General features: G+C 45.8%; 1 protein-coding gene across 1 annotated transcript in view; it reads left to right on the plus strand.

The window, feature by feature from the left end:
* CASK (calcium/calmodulin-dependent serine protein kinase (MAGUK family)) overlaps positions 1–22,540 on the plus strand; it is a 232,579-nt gene that overhangs the window by 181,696 nt on the left and 28,343 nt on the right. Inside the window, exons 16-22 of the mRNA XM_006752810.2 lie at positions 4,995–5,073; positions 6,345–6,430; positions 7,886–7,954; positions 10,640–10,708; positions 12,101–12,136; positions 14,428–14,624; positions 17,936–18,051. Of these exons, the coding sequence (XP_006752873.1) occupies positions 4,995–5,073; positions 6,345–6,430; positions 7,886–7,954; positions 10,640–10,708; positions 12,101–12,136; positions 14,428–14,624; positions 17,936–18,051 (652 nt within the window). The remainder of the gene's footprint in view (positions 1–4,994; positions 5,074–6,344; positions 6,431–7,885; positions 7,955–10,639; positions 10,709–12,100; positions 12,137–14,427; positions 14,625–17,935; positions 18,052–22,540) is intronic.

A 22,540-nucleotide genomic window follows, 5' to 3' on the forward strand; every position in this document is an offset into this window, starting at 1 on the left:
CTGAGGGGCAGGATACAGCTGCGTCCCCGAGTTCCTGTTCTCAGAAAGTATAGGCTGGCCTCGCAGCTTCCCCTGCAGGCCCCCAAGAGAAGCCGTTCTCTCTCCTGTCGCCTGTGATCCCAGCCACAGGGTGTGTGTTTCTTCTCTTGTTGACCGATCGCCATAAGCATGGGAATGTTATGGGAAAGATGTCTCTTCAGTGATACAGTTCTATGACATTTCATACAGCTTCTTTTGCTTTCTCATTTGTCTTTTTTTTTAATATATTTTATTGATTTTTTACAGAGAGGAAGGGAGAGGGATAGAGAGTTAGAAACATCGATGAGAGAAAAACATCGATCAGCCGCCTCTTGCACATCTCCTACTGGGGATGTGCCCGCAACCCAGGTACATGCCCTTGACCGGAATCGAACCTGGGACCCTTCAGTCCGCAGGCCGACGCTCTATCCACTGAGCCAAACCGGTTTCGGCCTCATTTGTCTTATTAAAAGCATTATATTACTGCATGAGATATACCCATAGGACAGCAGTTCTCAACCTTCTGGCCCTTTACATACAGTTCCTCATGTTGTGACCCAACCATAAAATTATTTTCGTTGCTACTTCATCACTGTCATGTTGCTACTGTGATGAATCGTCATGGAAATATCTGATCTGCAGGATGGTCTTAGGTGACCCCTGTGACAGGGTCGTTCGACCGCCAAAGGGGTCGCGACCCACAGGTTGAGAACCGCTGCCATAGGATCTCTTTGCATTTTGGAACTTATACACTGTGTCCTACTGGGCTGCGTCCACCCGCCAAGGATGACACACTCCATCACACCCTTCCTTTCCCCTTTGTAATATCGCCCGTGCAATTGCTTCTCTATGGATCGGGACTCCCTTAGTGTCAAGTGATAAAGACCAAACTTGAAGTAGCTCAGACAATAGGGGGGAGCTTATGCAAACAAGGGAAGGCCAGGAATTGACCCCAAGCTGGGGTGGGGTCAGGAATAGGCACCCGGCCCAAGCAGAGACCAGGTTTACCCTCTTACCTGAAACAACCAAGAAATGTTTAAAACTGCCCCAGCCGGTGTGGCTCAGTGGATAGAGCCTCAGCCTGCAGACTGAAGGGTCCGGGTTCGATTCCAGTCAAGGGCATGTATCTAGGTTGTGGCCTCGATCCCCTGCAGAGGGCGTCCAGGAGGCAGTTGATGGGTGTTTCTCTCTTATTCGGTATTTCTAACTGTCCCTCTCCCTTTCTGTAATAATCAATTAAATATATTTTTTAAAATGTTTAAAACAGACAAAATGACATGAAAGAACAGTTTTGAAGACATTGGACATCGGGCAAGAAGGGACAGTGATCCCTAAGAAACGGGAAGTAAACAGCATGAGCCCTGGGGTTGCCCAACCTTCCTGACTTCAGAGTTTCCAGGCCACAGACAGGGAGGGCGACCGAGGCCAAGCAGGCAGGCTCCCTGGAATGAGGAGACAGAACTGAGCGGCTGGGGAAACCAGGCATCTGAAGTTCATGGGGCAGAGGGCAGGAGGGGGAGGGCTGCACCGAGAGGACCCCAGAGATCTAGAGAGGACACTACCTGGAGCCCCGCAAAGACCCTCCAAAAGGATGAGCGAGACCAGTGCCCGACGCTGGCGGCCTGGTCCCACCCACAGACTCGAAGGACCAGTCCGTGAGGTGCTGCGTAGGGCGCTAGGGAAGGTCTTGCCTCAGAAGGAGAGATAAATAAGCCCCGGATGGAGAAGTCCTCCAAACCTGCGGAACAAATCACAGAAGCAAGTTCCAAAGGCTCACCTGGCCAGCGTGGCTCAGTGGTTGAGCATCAACCTATGAACCAGGAGGTCCCGGGTTCGATTCCCGGTCAGGGCACAGGCCCAGGTTGCAAGCTTGATCCCCAGTGTGGGGCGTGCAGGAGGCAGCTGATCCATGATCCTCCCTCATCATGGATGTTTCTCTCCCTCCCTTCCTCTCTGAAATCAATAAAAATATATTTTTTTAAAAGACCCAAAGGGTTAAACTGTTTCTAAGTAACTGAATTGAACTACATCCCAGGGGGGAAAAAAGCTTAAAAATCTTTATAAGAATTTAAAAAAAAAAAAAACACCAAGCAGGCAACAAGATAAAATGTACAATATCTGGCATCTAATCAAAGATTCCGAGGCATGTGAAAAGGCAGGAAAATGTGACCTATAATGTGGCGAATAATCAATCACAACTGACACCGAACTGACGGATATTCGAATTAGCCCAGAAATGTCCTATGGGATTAGTGGCAGGTTAAGACATTTCAAAAGAAGATATTAGGGATTTCGAAGACATAGCAATAAAAATTCTACAAAACAAGAGAGAGAGAGAATTTTAAGTCGATAATATTGTGATAACAATGTCTGGTACCAGGTAGGTCCTAGAAATATTGTAGGGGACAGCTTCAGGCAGGTTCACTGACAGAAAAAATACTGGAAGACATAATGACTGCAAACATTCCAAATCTGATGAAAACTATAAATCTGCAGTTGCAAGAACCACAGTGAACTCTGAGCACAAATAGGAAGAAAGCAGCACCAAGGCGCATCCTAATCAAATTGTTTAGACCCCTGATAAATCGATCTTAAAAACGGAGGTTAAAAAAATAAAAAATAAATATTACAGACAGGGGAACAAGGGTAAGGATATTAGATTCCTTATCAGAAACAACACAATTAAGAAGAACATCTTTAAAGTACTGGAAGTTTTTAAAAAACTCAATTTACAATTCTAAATCCAGCAAAAGTTTCTTTCAAAAAAAAAAGGTAAGACCCTAGCTGGTTTCCTCAGTGGTTAGAGCATCGGCCCACAGACTGAAGGGTCCCGGGTTCGATTCTGGTCAAGAGCATGTACCTCGGTTACAGGTTCATTCCCCGGCCCTGGTCCAGGTACGTGCAGGAAGCAACCAATCAATGTGTCTCTCTCACATATACGTTTCTCTCTCTCTCCCTCCCCCTTCCACTCTCTCTAAAAATCAATGGAAAAAAATATCCTCAGGTAATGATTAACAAAAAAATTTTTAAATACAGGTAAAATAAAAACATTTTAAGATATACCAAAACAATTCAATAGATCTACAGTATAAGAAATGTTAAAGGGGAAAAAAAAGAAATGTTAAAGGACAACCTTATCATTTAAATCTCTTTCAAAGATAACTGGCAGTTTAACAAAAATAATGACGATATGTTTGGGGTTTATAACATATGTAGGAGTAAAATGTATAACAACACAAAGGTCAAAAGGAAGGAAGTGGAAGTGTACTGCTGTAAGGTTCTTATACTATGTGTGATATGGCATAATGTCACTTGAAGGTGGACTGTGGTAAGTTAAAAATATATGCTCTCTAAACCAGGGGTCCTCAAACTACGGCCCGCAGGCCACATCCAAATACAAATATTGTATTTGTTCCCATTTTGTTTTTTTACTTCAAAATAAGATACGTGCAATGTGCATAGGAATTTGTTCATAGTTTTTTTTTAAACTATAGTCCGGCCCTCCAACGGTCTGAGAGACAGTGAACTGGCCCCCTGTTTAAAAAGTTTGAGGACCCCTGCTCTAAACCCTAAAGCAGTCACTAAAGCAACAAAATAGAATTGTAGCTAATAAGACAACACAGGAGAGAAAGTAAAATAAAAAGAAATTAATCCAAAAGAAGGCAAGAAAATATATTCATACCTAACTGTATCAGTAATCATATTAAATGTAAATAGTCCAAGTTCCCCCAATTAACAAGCAGTGATTGTCCGATAAGGGGGGAGCAAGACCCAGTATTGCCTGTAAGAAATGCTTTCTACATAAAGACAAATTGTTTCAAAGTAAAGGGATGGGAAAAGAAAAGCCATGATGACGTTAATCAAGAGGAGGCTTGAATGGCTATATTAACATCAAAGTATATTCTCAGCCCACATGGGGATTAAATTAGAAATAAAGAACAAAAAGATCTCTGGAAAAATCCCAAAGCACTTGAAAACTAAACACATTTCCAAATAAACCATCAATCAAAGAAGAAATCAAAAGGAAAATTAAGTTATTTTGAAGTGGATTAAAATGAAACCACAACATATCAGAATTTGTGGTGTGCTGCTAAAGTAGTACTTCGGGAGTGTAGCACTGAGCATCTATGTTAGAAAAACAGGAATGTCTGCCCTGCTGATGTGGCTCAGTGGGTTGAGCCTTGTCCTATGCACCAAGGGGTTGCCGGTTTGCTTCCCAAACTAGCTGCCCCCTGGTGATCAGTGTGCTCCCACAGTGGGAGAGCCACTCCCCCAACAGCCAATCCCTGCAGGCCACGCCCCGCCAGCAGTGCACGAATCCGTGCACTGGGCCTCTAGTAAATAATCAAAAGCAAAGTAGAAATCAATGAAATAGAAATCAGAAAACAATAGGGGGAAATCAATTGAACGAACATTTTCTTTGAGAGGATCAGACTGATCAGGGGGAAAAAGACACTAACTTACTAATGTCATGCATTAGAGAAGTGACATTACTACACATTGTGCAGCTATAAAAAAGGGTAATAAGGAAATATGAGAAACAACTTCATGCCAATAAATTCAGCAACTTGGATGAAATGGATAAGTTCCTTGGAAGGCAAGAAACTATGAAAGCTTACTTAAGAAGGAATAACTGAGTCACCCTAAACTATTTAAAAATTGAATTTGTAGTTAAAAACCATCCTCCAAGAAAGCTCCAGGCAAGATGGTTTCACTGGCAAATTCTACCAAACATATAAGGAAGAAATAACACCAATTCTACACAAACTCTTCCCAAAACATTGAAAGGGGAGGAATTCTTCCCAACTCATTGTTTGTTGTTGTTTTTATTATTATTAGCTAGAATTACCTTGGTACCCAACCAGATAAAGACATTACAAGAAAACTACGGACCAGTAAACCTCTTGAAGATAAATGCACAAATGCTAACCAAGTGTCATCTTATAGTAATTCTATTTTTACTTAACTTTTTACAGGGAATCACTTTAAAAATGAATGAGCTAAATCATTGTATTGTTGCAAGAATTATGCATGGGGGCATGATTCACAGGCAAGGTAAGTTTCGTATATGATTCTTTCTCACTTTTGTCCTATAGCCTAGTGGAGAAAGTGTTGTTATGACCCATATAAGAAGTCGGTTAAATACGTGGTTCATAGAAATGATCCATTTAAGTTATCTCTTGGGTTTAGTCATTTGTTTCTGTTCACCTGTAGACAATGGAGAGCGGGTGCATGTGTGTGTGAATCACTGTTTATATCCTGACTTCGTAGAGACCATGAAAGATAGAACAAAGTATCCTATTGGGCCCCAGGATATATGGAAGACATCCATTCTAGGATATGAAATGTGTATATTTAAATTTAATGACAGTTCAAGAATTGTTCTCTCACCCAGCCGGCGTGGCTCAGTGGTTGAGCATCCACCCATGAACTAGGAAGTCATGGTTCCGTTCCCTGACATGGCACATGTCCAAGTTGCAGGCTCGATCCCCATTGGCGCGGGGGGGTGCAGGAGGCAGCCAATCAATGATTCTCTCTCATCATTGATGTTTCCATCTCTCTCTCCCTCTCCATTCCTTTCTTTCTCAAATAAAGAAAACATTTTTCAAAAATTTTAAAAACTTACAAAAGAATTGTCTCATTCATCCAGGAATGAGATATACTACTTATAAATTAAGAAATTGGATTTTGATAAAGAACATAGAGATTCAATGGTAAGATCAGACTGATGGTGGCCGGAAGTGAGGGGAGTTTGTGGGGCTGAGAGGAAAAAGGAAAGGGATTAAAAGATACGAATTTGGAGGCACAAAACAGTCACAGGATGTCAGGTACAGCATCGGGAACATAGTCAATAATATTGTAGTAGCGATGGACGTGCCAGGTGTAAGGTGTATCATTGTCTAACCTCTGTGCGTACACCTGAGCCCTGTACATGTCTTCAGCTCATTGCATCCTCACAGCAGCCCTCTGAGATGGGTACTATTGTCACCTCCGCTTCATACATGCAAAACTGAGCCATGGAGTATTTCGGTAACTTACCCGAGATCTTAAAGCTAGTGAGCAATGAAGCTGGGATTTGAACCCAGACAGGCTGGAACTAGAAACTGTTCTTTTATCTCAAAAAATTACCAGATTCCCACCACCATCTTTCCAAGCGGTGTCTCCCATCGTAGATGTTAGTGTGTTAGCGTGTCCTCGTGATCCAAACTTGTCCCTGTTACTGAAATATTGCCCTTCAGTGTTTAGCTTAATTTTTTTTACATCGCTCTCTTTGGATTATCAAAGTATATGTCATCGCATGTTTATAATCTTGTGGCATTTCTTAGGCACCCTGCATGTGGGTGATGAAATCCGAGAAATCAATGGCATCAGTGTGGCTAACCAAACCGTGGAACAGCTGCAGAAAATGCTCGTGAGTACATGCAAGTTTCTTTTTCTTCGTCTAAGGCTGACTTTCAGTTTGTTAGCTTTCTTGTTCACGCACAAACAAGGGGCCTTCTTTTGCAATCCGAGTATCGCTGGGACCACCAGCGTGTGCACTTGAGCTTATGCGTGTGCACTTGAATTTACGCAACATTCATGAAAACTGACAACTAGGAAAATGGTCACAAACAACGGAGTTTGGAAACACTGGGCCCGTCCTGAACGGTGCGGGCTTTAGCTCTCTCCTTTCGTCTTTATCTGCTGGGGTTTTTTCTCGAGCAGCTATTTAAAGCAGACCTTCCCAGCTGTGCGTAACTGAACCGGGTTCTCCCTGACCTCAATCTGCTGACATCAGCAATGTCAAACCCCTTTCCTGCGTGGCTGAGTCACAGCCAACTGTGTGGGATTTCTCCACAGCACAGAGGGGAGGGAAGTTCTAGTAAATCAGGCCATTTCTATCCGTGCCCCCCAAAGTCTGTGTGTGGATCAGGGTTCGGGTTTTAAAAAGGAGGTGGGGGGCGTGGGCAGAATGGCGGGCCCTGGCGAGCAGACCTTCTTCCCACCACAACGTAGTGAATATCTATTATGAATATCGATTAAGTATGAAATACCTATTATGAATATTGATTAAGTGTGAAATAAGCACACAGACTCACTCTAGTAAAATCCAAGGTCAAATCCTATATAATAAAGGCTAATATGCAAATCGACTGAACTGCAGGATGACCAGTCACTGTGACATGCACTGACCACCAGGGAGCAGACGCTCAATGCTGGAGCTGCCCCCTGGTGGTCAGTGCGCCAGAAGCTGGGCTCATGGCTGGCGAGCGCAGCGGTGGTGGCGGGAGCTTCTCCCACCTCCACGGCAGTCGGACATCCCCCAAGGACTCCTGGACTGTGACAGGGCACAGGCCGGGCTGAGGGGGACCCCCGCCCCCAGTGCACGAATTTCATCCACCAGGCCTCTAGTTATGAAATCAAAAGCAAATTTTACGACATATAGCATCATGCTGGAGCCTACCAAACATAATTTTTCAGTATTTTTCAGTTATCCAGTTCAGTTTCTATTCACTTTTTTTAGTCTTTATTGTTGAAAGCATTACATATGTCCCCCCCACCCCCACTGACCCCTTCCAGCCTGCCCCTGCTTCTGCCCCAGGCCCTCAGCACATAGTATGTTCTATGACATCTGGCCAAATAGTCGGAAAGACAGATCACTTAGCGTGTTTTGTATTCATGTCTATGAAAGGGTCAGGGTCAGGGTCGGGGCTCTGCTGTATGGACAAGGCGCTGCACTGCACCCTGAGCTTAATGACTCAGTTTCAGCCTAGGCCCCGGCGCTCGCAGCTGCCTCGCTTCCTTGTCCTCACGTGTTTTCAGCAGCTTCCTCCGTGTTTTCTGTGCAACATGGCTTTGCTAAGAAAGCTGTCCTTTCTTCCTCCAGCGGGAAATGCGCGGGAGTATCACCTTCAAGATCGTGCCCAGTTACCGCACACAGTCGTCGTCCTGTGAGGTAATGGCTTTCCCCGCCCGCCCCGCTTCCCTGGGTCCCTCCCTCCCTGTCTGCTCCTGGCTGAATGTCTGGCTTTCTGGGAAATGGTTTCTGCCTGTGCTGTTGATCACTGCACACCAATTTTGCAACCAAGATAACGGAACAGAGTAGGTCCCCTCCACCTACTCAGCCCTGCTTCCATGGGGACTTCAACTTGAACTTCCTGCAGGCCGGAGTCGAAGCAAAACATAGAGCAGCTACCAATAACGGCGTAGCCTTAATGCAGAAAAAGCGGGGTCTCTGAGGGAAGGAGGAATTGCGGTAACATTTCCAGGAAGTGCAGTCACTCCCCTTGTTAAGAAATCCCGCAGATAGTTCTTGTTCTTCTTTCCAAGAATCTGAGAGGCGGCTTCTCTCGGTGTCCAGATAGTCGGTCAGATCATGAGCCAGGTCCCGAGGGGCGTGAGGGATGGAGGCTTTTGCAACCCGCCGTGGAATCATATAAATTGGGATGTTAGGTGATTCGTAAACACGTTTTCTAGGACAGTACAACCCCAAGTTGCTTCCTCGCGCTAGGCTCGGCCCATAGAGATGGTCACTGCTGCCTGTCTCGCTCAGTTTCGTGCTGGTGACTGAATGAGATCCCAAAGGCTCTTCTTTTTCTGTTTGGAAATGCAAAGTGGCCTCGGGGGTGGCATCCTTCGGCCACTGCTCACCCGGCTCCAGGGTTATTTCTGAAGCCTGTTCTCCCATGTGCATCTCCCACGGGTGTGCACAGCAACACGACGTACACTTCCCAGCGCCTCCTCTGTGACCTGACAGGAACAGAGTGGGACTCGTGTAGGAATGGCATTTGTGCTCGGGCAGCATTGCAGGAGGAATGATCCTGCTCCTCCCCTTCCCTAGCAAGACTGTCCGTTTCCCAGGACACATTGCGGCCCCTGTGTCTCTGAACCTGTCGAAGAGACGCAGACGAATTGGTAGTTGGGTCAAGTGCGTGTGGAGCGAGCCATGGCGATGGGGGTTTCCGTTCATCTCAGGCCTTGAGCTCCTCTCGGTGGCTTTTTCCGGAACTTCACTGAGCACTGTGTTTTCACAGAAAATGCAGAAGTGGTTCCGCTCCGGGATGTGTCGTTCGGACGTTTGTCACCTGCAACACAAACCTGGCAGGGAAAGAAAAAAAAAAAGACGAAGTCAGGCGTCCATTTCATGGGACGCATTTTGATCTTCTGAAATCCCAGGTGGTCCTGGCCATTTCTGATCACTGAGGGAGTGTAGTAAACACGATGGATTTCTGTCTTTCCTGGCTAACTATCCAGAAGGCAGTTCTTAAGATCCCATAAGTTTCCCTTGTGTTTGTTACGTGCTGGACCTAGGTTTGGGATGGGCGAGTGTGACACGTGTACATTCTACACTCTTACGTAAGAAGAGCCCCCTCGTACCTGCTCCCCTCCCAGCCCCAGCCCAGCCTGTCTGACCTCCTGGCAGAATTCAAGTCCCGGGTGGGACCTTCCCCAGCTGGGGCCACACTTCCCAATGGAAGGCTCTCTGGCCACCTGCCTCAGTATCCCCCTGGCCTCACCCCGGCCCTACTGCCTGGAGTCTCTGGGGTGGTACCTAGAGATCAGCCTGCTCACTAAAGTTTGAGAAGGTTCATCTCAGGGATCCCATTATTTATTTTATTTTAGAAGATTCTGTTTTTTTTTAATTGATGTCAGAGAGGAAGGGAGAGAGATGGAAACATCGATGATGAGGGACCGGCTGCCTCCTGCACGCCCCACACTGGGAATCGAGCCCACCACCCAGGCCTGTGCTCTGACCGGGAATCGAACCGTGACCTCCTGGTTCATAGGTCGGTGCTCAACCATTGAACCACACCGGCCGGGCCAGAAGTTTTCTTTAAATCTTCTGGGTGGTGGTGGGGGGACAGGACATGTCTTTTAAGCAGGCATGCACATTTCAAAGGTTTCAGAGAACTCTACTAAACCAAAAATTTTGAAACACTTCCTTACCTTCCTCTCCTTGGTCTTCGCGTTAAAAGTGATTTGGACAATAAGGGAGTAGGGCCGGGAAAGGAGTGTGAGTGCGTCGAATAGGACAAATATTATAAATAAGAATAAAACACAGATATACACTAGAGAAGAGACCTTTATTCTTTAGGTCATTGTAGCGGATTGATTCAAAGAATAATCTCTGAAAATGTTTGTCCTAGATAGATCCCAAAGCGACTGCAACATGAGAAGTCTTTTTTTATATTAGTTTCACCTCAAATGGAGTCATTCAGTAATTTTTGACATTGAGGTACCAAAAAATTTACTAAATACTTTGTAAACCTACTTTGTAATACAAAGTACGCAGTTGGGGTCTTTAGCCCAATAATGTTATAGTAACGTTTGTCATTTCATAGCACTAGGTAGGGTTCTAACATGAAGCCACTTTCTGGGTCTCCTTTAAAGAAAGCGAAGGGTAGAGAGTGTTGGAGACAGGAGAGAAGTGGTTCATGAATGACACGGTCATCGCTTACAAGTGTGACTAAACTGCAAAGTTTTTTTCTGATTTCTATGAAATCACGCAAGTAAGTCAGTGCGGCACCTTCGCAGCTGAAACCTCAGAGGAAATGGTTGTCGGACTGTGGTTGTAACTGTTGATGTGAATATATCTGTCTCTGTGCTGGTGTTTGTTAATGAACCTTGTGTCTTATTTCAGAGAGATTCCCCCTCCACTTCCAGACAGTCCCCAGCTAATGGTCATAGCAGCACTAACAATTCTGTTTCGGTAAGAACTCCAGCTTCACACGGCCAAGTGTGACAATTCTGTTGGTGCCACCTGCCATGAGTGTTCTAGTTACATGTGTCCAGTGGCAATATGTCTTCTGCCGGTAGACGAGGCTACTACAGCCACATGCAGTTCAGAACTCCTGGAAGATCTTCCTCAACATTTTCTTCTCCATAAAACCCCTCCCATCAGTTAAATTTGAAGACACGAAGTTCAACACTCCTTTGGTCACCCCCCAGATATTCCCGTGTCACCCCACTAGTCTTTATGACTTCGCTTAAACTTACGCAAAGGATGTAACTGGAAATTTGTTGAAATTTCGAAGTGTTTTTTAATTTGAGAAAGAGAAAGAAATGTACTGATTTTGCAGTGCAGGCATTTGGGTCTTAGGCTTGTAGTGGTCTATTTTGAGTGACGTCAGCGACATGCCTTAGTTTCCGCTATCTGAGTTTATGAATTGGTGTGCCCTCTGTTTTTGTGGTACGTGCACATATTTTTGTGAATTACAAACCTTGCCTGGATATGAAAAGCAAAAGGAACTGGCTTCAATCTGCACTTAAGCCACGCTGTTATCACATCTTTAACACAAAGTACTTTATGTTTTGACTTGAACTTGGAATTTTATTTTTTTTCCCCAGAACTTTCCATTTTGATATATGAAAAGAACTGGTTTTAGTTTATTTGAACAAACGGAAGCACTTACAGGTGCAAGTATGCAATATTTGGGGGTAACAAAGTCTCCTCCGAGTTGCTGGTATTGCTGTTCAAAGTATTGAAAGCTCTGATAATGCAGCAGTATCGCTCTTCTCTGACTATTCATTTGCCCTTTAAAAATCTATCAACTTTTTGCAAATAAAATAAAAATATATCAACTTTGTTATCGGGTAAAATTTTTAAATAATTTAAACATCATCTCAAATGGAATGATATCATTAAGTAAAATTATGGACGAAAATTCCCTATGGCTTCTATTTTCAACTTCAAATAGGCTATAAAGGAATTCATTCTGACAGTGAACATTTAATACTTTTCAGATGGTGACAATCCATAGAGCCATCCGATTTTTCAAAATCTAAATGGTGGCAGTGACTAAGCTTAAAGAGCAACAACTCTGTTTCACTCGCTGTGGCTTTTGTGTTGAAGATGCTGAGTTGTTGCTTAGCAACACATTTTCTCTCTGCTTCAACTTACCTGCTTTCTTCAGCTTGCTGCTAAATGGCTAATTTTTTTAATAATTCAACATTTCTGAGAAATGGAGTAATGTGTATTATCTCTTTACAACTTAAATCTAGCTCATTTTTTTTTAACCATATTGTAACAGAACACACAAATGTCCTTGTACTCTTGAAAAGTAAATGAAAATTTTTCTCCTGGGTTGGCTCTATTCTACAGGACTTGCCATCAACTACCCAACCAAAAGGACGACAGGTGAATAGACATCCTCTCTAGAAACTTCTCTAAACTGAGCTGCTAATAGCCAATCCTTTATTAACCCTCTCCATCCCATAATGTCTGCATTTTGGACCATAACATTTGAGCATTGAGAGCTTGTACCATTTCATTTTAACACATTAAACATGACTAATTCGCTATAAAGATCTCCCCTCACATCCTTGTAGCTACGATGGTTAGTGTCATTTCAACCTGATCACTGTGTCAGTGATTAAGAATTCAGCCTTTTGGGGGTCTTACGGGCCTGGCTCTGGCTGGGGTGGGAAAAAATGTTACAGGTCACAAAATTTCTAGGATTGTAAGAATAACTCAAATGTACATCCTGGTGAACATTCTTTTTTTTTAAATATATATTATTGATTTTTTCCAGAGAGGAAGGGAGAGGGATAGAGAGTCAGAAACATCGATAAGAGAGAAACATCGATCAGCTGCCTCCTGCACACTCCCTACTGGGGATGTGCCCGCAACCAAGGTACCTGCCCTTGACTGGAATCGAACCCGGGACTCTTCAGTCCCCAGGCCGATGCTCTATCCACTGAGCCAAACCGGTTAGGGCTGAACATTCTTAAGTAATAATTTTATGAAATTTGAAGTCCTTTTAGTATCTGTATTTGCATGAACATTTCTCAGAGGCATTGGCAATGAAGAATAAGGGCATACACATCTGGCATGGAGGCCTTGCCTGCCTGCTAGTGGCAACATGAAACCTTGAGGGCTGCCAGCCACAGCAGTAACTTGGGACGGCTTTTAGGTGCAAATGCAGAGATTTGCTAATTTTATAGGCGGGGTTTCTGCAAAGAAACTTACAGGAAGCAATTATGCAATCGTTCCAAAGCCTTCAGGTTGGCTTTACAGTGACTTAGACATTAATATTCAAATTTAATTTCAAGAGATAGAATCTTTATGGGCTTTTTCTTGAAATGCGGCCTTAAAACATAATCAGGTGTAGAGTTCAGATTGGCGTGAATTAGCACCTGACGGAATTCGCCCACAGTTTAGCATTAGGACTCAGTAAGCGATACAGCGCTCTATGCCTGGCCCCATACCTTAAAGCAGCGGTTCTCAACCTTCCTCATGCCGCGCCCCTTTAATACAGGTCCTCATGTTGTGGTGACCCCCAATTTCATTGTTACACATTGAACACAATTAAAGCACAGTGATTCATCACAAAAACAATATGTAATTATAGATGTGTTTTCCAATGGTCTTAGGCGACCCCTATGAAAGGGTTGTTCGACCCCCAAGGGGTCGCGACACACAGGTTGAGAACCGCTGCCTTAGAGCCTTTAGAAATCCGGGAATTCTAAAAGTGCTGCCATAGGCCAGTCCCTGACATGCTAGTGTGTTCCCTTTTATAATATTTACTAGTGACATTTACATATCATCACACTCAAAGCCTGGAACTCTGCTCATTTCTAGCGTCACGTTGGCAAAGCTAGGATTCGCACTCACTTGTCTTCTCTAAGAAGAGTAAAATACAAATACGAAGCCTACACCCTTTTAAAAATATATTTTTATTGATTTCAGAGAGAGAGGGAGAGGGAGAGAGAGATAGAAACATCAATGATGAGAGAGAATCACGGATCAGCTGCCTCCTGCACGCCCCCTACTGAGGATGGAGCCCGCAACCTGGGGGGAATGTGCCCTTGACCGGGAATCGGTCCGTGACCTCCTGGTTCATAGGTCGACGCTCAACCACTGAGCCACGTGGCCAGGCCCTACATCCTTTTTCCAAACTAAAACTATTTTTAAATGCTTCTTTAAATTGTTTGAATCACATTTCAGTTCATCAGCTGCGTGCCCACACACCGCCGGTCGCCCTGTAGGCATTTCAGGGCAAGGTGCTGCTTCGTGGTTAAAACCTACCCTGAATGCTTGTGTTGGTGGCTTCATGGCTGCCACGTCATCACGACAACTTATCCATCACACCCACAAGACCTCATGCCGATTTTTAAATGGAAAGCATACGTCTCTATCATCACAGGCCTATTCTGTTCGAGTAAAGGCCGAAGTTAGGTCTTTAGTTGTAATAAACAGTTATCTTAAGTGCTCCCAACTAAACACAGCGAAGGTTTAAAGCTGTGCCCATCCGAAGTGGTCCATCGTTTGTCGTAGTAGCGGGTCTTTGTGTTGTGTTTCCACGCATCCTTTTCGTCTCGCCATCCAGTGTCCCGTTGGTATCGGGGGTGTCGGGATGTGCTTGTTGGGGGCGCGCTGCGGGCTCCGCGCCGCCCCGGCCTCCGTGCTCACGCGCTCCTGTCCCATAGATCTATGTGAGAGCACAGTTTGAATATGACCCCGCCAAGGACGACCTCATTCCCTGCAAGGAGGCTGGCATCCGGTTCCGCGTGGGTGACATCATCCAGATCATCAGCAAGGACGATCACAATTGGTGGCAGGGCAAACTGGAAAACTCCAAAAACGGGACTGCGGGTCTCATTCCTTCCCCTGAGCTTCAGGAATGGTACGTTTTTTCTCCTTTTGTTTTGTTGCGTCACAAAAAACGAAGCCCTGCCTGTTTGATCTATTCCTTGCTCTACTAGCCAGACACAATTCAAGTTAGTCATTCCAGAATGCTGCATCCTTGGCGTCTAGTGCGCTCCTACGTATCCAGGCAGATCTTCGTGTTACATAAAGGCGAGGAGGGGCTAGGGCAGGGATGGGGAACGTCTGGCCCGCGGGCCATGAGGCCCGTGAAATCCTTTGGTCTGGCCCTGCCAAGGCCTTAGGGGTGAGTTAATTAAATGCTTGACCAAATAGAGCAGGCAGATTTTAACTGGATAATTTTGTATGGCCCACGAATGATGCTATAAATATCCAGATGGCCCTGAGGAGGAAAAAGGTTCCCGACCCTTGCTCTAGAGAGGTTGAGTGGACAGCCTCGAGTCCCTGTCACATCATGGTCTCTTAGCAGAGCCCACCACTCCTGTGTGCTGCTTCAATCCTGTTAGAATTGCAGTTTTTGTTGTTGTTTCCTTAGGAGTAGGATATTCTCTTTTTTAAAATATATTTTTATTGATTTCAGAGAGGAAGGAAGCAGGAGAGAGATAGAAACATCAATGATGAGTTTGATGGGCTGCCTCCTGCACGCTCCCCACTGGGGACTGAGCCCACAACCCAGGCATATGCCCTTGACCGGAATCAAACCCACGACCCTTCAGTCCACAGGTCAACGCTCTATCCACTGAGCCAAACCGGCTAGGGCAGAATTGCAGTTTTCTGATGTCCCTCTCCTTGTCCCTCCACATGCTGTCACCACCCCTGTTCCACTCCACCACCAGCGAAAAACTCAAGTGCCCCAATTCAGTGTCACTCAGGGTGTTTGAAGGTAAAATGTGTTTCACGCCCGGCCAGTGTTGCTCAGTGGTTGAGCTTGGACCTGTGAACCAGGAGGTCACAGTTGGATTCCCAGTCAGGGCACATGCCCGGGTTGTGGGCTCGATCACCAGTGGGGGGCGTGCAGGAGGCAGCCGGTCCATGATTCTCTCTCAAACACTTTGGTCTTTACCTTGCGAGGTCTTTAAATGTATGTCTGTTAGGAAGCTGGAGCTTTGAACACAGGTTAAAGTCAGACAGTTTTTTGGGGGGGAGGGTGGTATATTTTTATTGGTTTCAGAGAGGAAGGGAGCCAAACCGGCCAGGGCATCAGACAGTTTTTAGACCCTACTTTTAACAGAGAGAAGGAGTCACAGGTTACTATATATCCTGGTAAAGTCTATTTCTGCTGTTATTGTTAAAATTGGCTTAGCTGAACTACTATTTTAATAATGTTGAAGGTTTTACTTTCGTCCGTCCTTTGACAATCTATCAGAAGTCTAGTGCCAAGGAGATAGAATTGACTGAGCTTTGTTTCTTGTGACAAAAAAGAAGCATTAGGCATTGTGCCAGTTCCTCCCACAATACGTGAACCTAGCTAAGGGAGAGGAGGGCATTGAGCACACGGCTATTTATAGCTCCTTCCCACACCTTTGTCTCACTAATTAAAGGAATTTCTCCATTAATCACTTTCGTTTGCCTCTTTTAGTTATCCATGCTCCCCCCAAATATTCTTACATCTAGAATGTTCGAGCCATCCTTTCACACGAGGGGGTGTGGGCCCAGGGAGAGGAAGCAGCAGCCTTCCACTTGGCATTGTCTTTCAGTTTGACCTTCAAGAAACAGCTTAAGCGTTAGCAGGAGTCATTTTTTAAAATATATTTGATACTCTGGCTTCTCTTCAGATCGCATAAATCTTTCGCCTTTTAAAATATATTTTATTGATTTCAGAGAGGATGGGAGAGGAGAGAGAGAGAGAAACATCCATGATGAGAGAGAGCCATTGACCGGCTGCCTCCTGCACGCCCCACAGAGGGGATGGAGCCCGCAACCCGGGCATGTGCCCTTGACCGGGAATCGAACCGTGACCTCCTGGTTCATAGGTTGATGCTCAACCACTGAGCCACGCCGGCCGTGCATAGAAAATGTCTTCTGGAATGTTAACCATATATCATGAGCATTTGCTGAGAATAATTATGTAGATTCCAGGCCGCTTCTGCCCATTCAGATCATTTGTATAAATCATGCTTCATCGGTGCCCAGAACCCCAGGCGCTCTGGAGCAATGCTGAGAGGGGGCAGTGGGAAAAGCCATTCAGCTCCCTGTTCCCTGTTCGCTGGGCTGGGTTATCTGAACCCGAGCTGCTGAGTGAAAAGAAAAGTGCTGTAGAAAATAGGCTTCTGGAAATTACCTTGAAAGCACTGAGTCGCTGAAAGGTAGTGGGGAACTCAGCGACCGATTTTTCTATGAGAGCCATCAATCAGAACAATAAAAATTAAAGCACTGAAGTGGCCCATTTTGCCAGGCGGGCATCTCTGTTAGCGAAAACGTCTCTGTCGGGGGACCAAGGTTAAGACCAAGGCCCGTCCAAGTAGGGGAGGCTGTTAGGGGACCTTTCCCACACTTAGGACTGCAGAAGGACAGAAATCATGGCCCGAGGTGCGTTTGGAATGGGTTCCCACGTAGGGACATGTAGCCTGGAACAACGAGGGCAACACCCACCATGCACTTGATTTGAGCTCTCCCCTCTGCTAATCATTCCAAATATCGGTGAGAAACGAAAGGATCGCCCAGCCGGTGTGGCTCAGTGGTTGAGGGTCAACCCATGAACCAGGAGGTCACGGTTCAATTCCCAGTCGGGCCACATGCCGGGGTTGTGGGCTTGATCCCCAGTAGGGCACGTGCAGGAGGCAGCCAATCAAGGATTCATCATGGATGTTTCTCTCTCTCTCCCCTTCTCCCTTCCTCTCTGAAATCAATAAAAATATATATTTTTAAAAGGAGTGAACTATTGATACACAAAATAATATGGATGAAACTCAAAATCATTATGTTTCCCGACCAAAAAAAAAAAGAGAAAGAACGAACTAAAGGATTCCATTCTATATGATGAAATTGCAGACAATGCGAAGCTGATCTGTAGCCACAGTGGTTGCCTGGGGTTTCAGAAGAGCATAAGGGAACTGCTTGAGTGATAACATGTTTGGTGTGTTCTTTGTAAGATTCCATGAGTTCGTACATGGAAATTGCCGAGAAAGGCACCTAACACTAAATCGCTCAAACAAGACCTGTCTCAACTCAACATCCCGTGCTCTTTCCACCGCATGTCATGACCATGGGTGTAGGCTTGTCATGTGTTATCCGTTACTATGTGATCAAGGAACACAATGTCATGTTATGATGAGCCTGTGTTCTTCAAACTAGACCTGCGTTCTTTCCCTCTCTCTCCTGGTCCGCTAGGCGAGTGGCTTGCATCGCCATGGAGAAGACCAAACAGGAGCAGCAGGCCAGCTGCACTTGGTTTGGCAAGAAGAAGAAGCAGTACAAGGACAAGTACTTGGCCAAGCACAATGCAGGTAGGGACACGCCCGGCTGTCGCTGCGGCCGGCTCCACACCGCAGAGCCCGACACACAGGTCACTTGTCCTTCAGGCTTCAGAGTTCTCTGTCCCCAAACTCCAGCATGTGAGCGCTTCATCAGCTGGCAAAACCGTTCAAGAACCCCTGCCTTCCCATATGATGTTGGTTGGTTGCCAGATATATTGCAGAACTCAACTTCGTAGGAAGAAAGCGCTATTTGGCAATAGCAGGCTCCGGAACAGCAAGAACCCAGTACATGAAGTCCTCCCCTGAGAAATGCGAGCCGCCAGGACTCTGGCCTTGCTGAGATTGGTCTTGAGCAAATGCCCTTGCTCCTGGCTCCTCTCCGGCCCTTGGACTTGGCCCCGGGGCACATTTCAAAGAGCAGAGGCGCACTCTTAACAGAGAGCTGGGCTGCCGATGGTTGGGTAATCGGTTTGAAAGGGCACAAGTGACATCGGATACTAAATTGGTTTAGTCCGGTTCTGTGGCCAGTCTTCTTCCCCCACTGGTATTTCCTTGGCTCCTAAAAGACCAAGAGCATTCATTACCTTGCCATTCCCTTCATGGTATGCTTGCCTTTCTGGAAGCTTGCCTTTCTTAAGACAAAAGGCTCACTTGTTTGCCAATAACTGAAATGAATCCCCAAAAGGCATGACCTGTCATTGCAATAGGATTCCCGAGGGCTCACTAACGTTAAAGAAAGTGTGTGGTGATCTAAGAGTGGCATGAGATTAGTTCCCAGGGTTTCAGAAATAACTCCCAAAATCAAACCTGTGGCCAAAAAAATCAAGTGAACGCAATCACGCATACCCGTTGACAGGTCAGTGTTTCCTAGACCAATAGGAAAGCCTTTCTCTCTGCAGAATGTTCGAGCGATGGTGTTAGCATTCATTAGAAAAAGTGCTTTAGAAACTCGCAAGGGTTTGTTTGTGGTTCAGAGAGTAAAAGGAAGCATGTTGAATAGATGCGAGTGGCCACATTTTATGTCCAACAAATAGGCTGCTAATGGGTTTTTGATTTTATAAAGAGAGACTTAAAGCAGATTCGTTAGGCATGACCCTAGTGACTCCTCATGGTAAATGCTCAAGTGGTACAATTTGAAGAAAGTCACTGCCGTATCAGCAGAATGTTATTTCCCACAAAATGTCAGTGGTTGTTGCCAAGGCTCTGTAGTCTCCTTATTTCCATCAGCTTCTAACAGGCTCACAAATTATTTATATATGTGTGTGTGTATAACAGTTCCTCATGTTGTGACCCAACCATAAAATTATTTTCGTTGCTACTTCATAACTGTCATGTTGCTACTGTTATGAATCGTCATGTAAATATCTGATATGCAGGATGGTCTTAGGCGACCCCTGTGAAAGGGTCATTTGACCGCCAAAGGGGTCGAGACCCACAGGTTGAGAACTGCTAATGTAGAGGTGTGTATATATATCCTTGTGTGATTTTTACAATAATTTTAAATGATACAGATAGATAGGCGACATTAAAATTCATTTAAACCTAGGAAAGCAAAGAAGTGGCTGTTTAAGGCTCTCAGTTCATCGCTGGCTGTACATTCTACTATGAGGCCTTGACTTACGAGTGTCCCGACTAACGAGTTTTTTGAGATACCAGCTGTCTCTCGGCTGATTTTTTGCATTGAGTTGATAGAGTAATTTGAGTTAACGAGCTCCTTAACGAGCTCGGTCTCGAAACGAATTAAACTCGTAAGTCAAGGCCCCACTATAATAGCACGTGACAGGAGCGCTCCATTGGCCCATCTCCCCTGTTGCCCTGCTTTGTCACCTGGGCCCCCCTGGTCTCCCATCTCCTGTTCTGATGCATCGTAGGCGATGCTCGGCGGCGCTGCAAACACGCCTGTCAGCTGACCAGGCACCGGAGCTGGGCCCAGGAGTCCGCACACCCGAGTCATTGCAGCTCGAAGATCACGTGGCTCCTGTGGGCCTCCAAACAGCGGACTCTCCCATCACATTGGCCAGTCGGGGGCACCATTTCTAATTCTGAGATCCGGTGGGTCTCGGGCTCCTTCTCCACCAGGCCTGGCGAATGGGTATCATTTCGTGAAACCACGGCCTCCTTCGCTGGGAACCTGCCCATCAAGTGTGAAGGCTCTCGCCCTTGATAAAGAAGGCAGGGGCCTCGTAGGGATAGGACAGATGGCGTTTTCTCTTTGACCTCCTACCTCCGAGTCAAAACCGAGGGCTAAGTTCTTGTAAACTTGGAACTAAGAAGGTGGGGGACCCACCGCCACCGCTTTCTTGTTCTCTTCAGCTTCTTCCCACGCAGTGGTCTTCTGGGCCCCGGGGCCTTCCTCCTCGTGTCCCCTCCTCTTCCCCAGTGGCCTCTGGCCGGTCTGAGCCTCTTATTAGGTCCTGACAGAGCCTCTCAGGTTTCTCTGCAGAACTGGTATTTCCGGCTCGTTTGTCATTGTCTAGTCAGACGGTCATTGTCAGGGTGCCCCTCCCTGCAAAGTCATCACTCCTGAGTCTCCGGGAAGCTTTCCTGGTCGGCAGGAGGCACCGGGCCCCTTTCCTGGGTTTGTGAAGCTGCGCCTGGCCAGGCCTTGCTCTCACCATCCCCTCAGGGTCCTTCCCCTTCACCAACCAACTCTTCCATGTGGCTCATTCGAAAGTGCAGACGAGCCATTTGCTTCATGATCATCTTGACTCTTGACACGAGGTGAAGGCAGAAAAGGAAGCCAGACATTGTGTCAGCTGTTGTGCTTTTAGCTCTGATGAAAGTTCATCCTAACCTGCGGCATGGCCTGTATAAAGGATTGCTCTCAGGGAGAGAAACAGCCCTGGCCGGTGTTGCTCAGTGGATAGAGCACCTGCCTGTGGACCAAAGGGTCCCGGGTTCGATTCCGGTCAAGGGCACATACTTCAGTTGCAGGCTCCTCCCTGGCCCGGTCCCTAGTCAGGGCATGTGCAGGAGGCACCCACTCAATGTGTTTCTCTCACATCGATGTTTCTTTCTGTCTTTCTCTCTTCCACTCTCTCTAAAAATCAATGGAAAAATGTCCTCAGGTGAGGATTAACAAGAAAGAGAGAGAAACAAATACAGATAACCTCCATCAATAAGGTGGATATTTTGAGAACTTGAAATATCCTGTTCTTTAGTACCAAGAACTAGCTAAATGGGCTCATGGGTCACAAACCAAACTATGTTTCTGAAGGATTTGGGGGACTTTTTCCGAAGTTGATTGTAAAACACAGTAGGGCATCTTCTCATAAAGCTCAGTAAAATAAAACAAGGGCCACGTGTTTTTCCTGCTTCAAATATTGGAGAACTCAGCATTTATTGGTGGCAAGATCCAAACATCATCATCATCCTGAAGTTGTTTATATTTTTAGTAAAAATGAGGAATGGGAATTATGTCAACATCTGGAACTGATAGGAATGGTAACACTAGAATTAATTCTTTCCATTTCTGTTACTGGGAGAGTTCACATGTCTAATTAAAGCAGACTTCTCTGCAAACTGTGTTGCCTACATCTCACATTATAAAGTGGCAGCCTATTCTCTGAATAGGACCTATAAATAGGTTTTGTTTTCCACATACACTCACGGCGTTTAAAATAATAGCTATCGCCCGTCTAGTGTGGCTCAGTTCTTGAGCATCGACCTAGGAACCAGGAGGTCAGGGTTCGATTCCCAATCAGGGCATATGCCCGGGTTTCGGGCTCCATCCTCAGTCGGGGGCATGCAGGAGGCAGCCGATCCATGATTCTCTCTCATCATTGATGTTTCTCTCTCTCTCTCCCTCTCCCTTCCTCTCTAACATCAATAGAAATATACTTTAAAATAATAATAACAGTTATCACAGTTGAAAATCAGGTGCAGAGGACCAAGAAGAACAGAGAATATAGTAATACAAGGCCCGCTTTCTTCCTTCACGGCTCTAGGCTCTTGGTGTCCCTGTTGAATGGGGCACTCATTCTCTAGACCCTCCTTCTAGGGCCATTGTCCCCCCCACTGCAGTCCTGCACTCAGCCCACTCATGCCAACACACTAGCTGCCCGGTCACCGCAGGCACGGGAGTGTGCACTCGGTCCAGTGTCCCCCGTGCGCTGTCTTCTCTAACGGAAGGATTTGTACAGTATTTGAAGACCCTTCTAGCTTTTCTAAGCAAGAGACAAGGAATCAGTGCTAAAGGCTTATTTATGAAGAAGATTCCACCGGAAAGGGGTTACCTAAATACTTAACAGTGGCATGGATATTGAGTGGCTTCCCAGGAGGTCAAGATCACGTGAGCCAACTGTGCCAGACAGTATTTCCGAAGCCTTGGGGATAGATGTGACCATGGTGTATAGTGTTCGCAGCAAGCCCGTCTTCTGCGATGCGGCCAAGTTTGCAGCCACATGAACTTGATGGGGAAGATTATCATGCTGCTGGGGCAGTGGTCGGCAAACCGGCTCGCGAGCCACAGGCAGCTCTTTGGCCCCTTGAGTGTGGCTCTTCCACAAAATACCAGTGC

The sequence above is a fragment of the Myotis davidii genome, unplaced genomic scaffold (assembly GCF_000327345.1).
Source record: "Myotis davidii unplaced genomic scaffold, ASM32734v1 scaffold530, whole genome shotgun sequence".
In the NCBI taxonomy this organism is placed as follows: Eukaryota; Metazoa; Chordata; class Mammalia; order Chiroptera; family Vespertilionidae; genus Myotis; species Myotis davidii.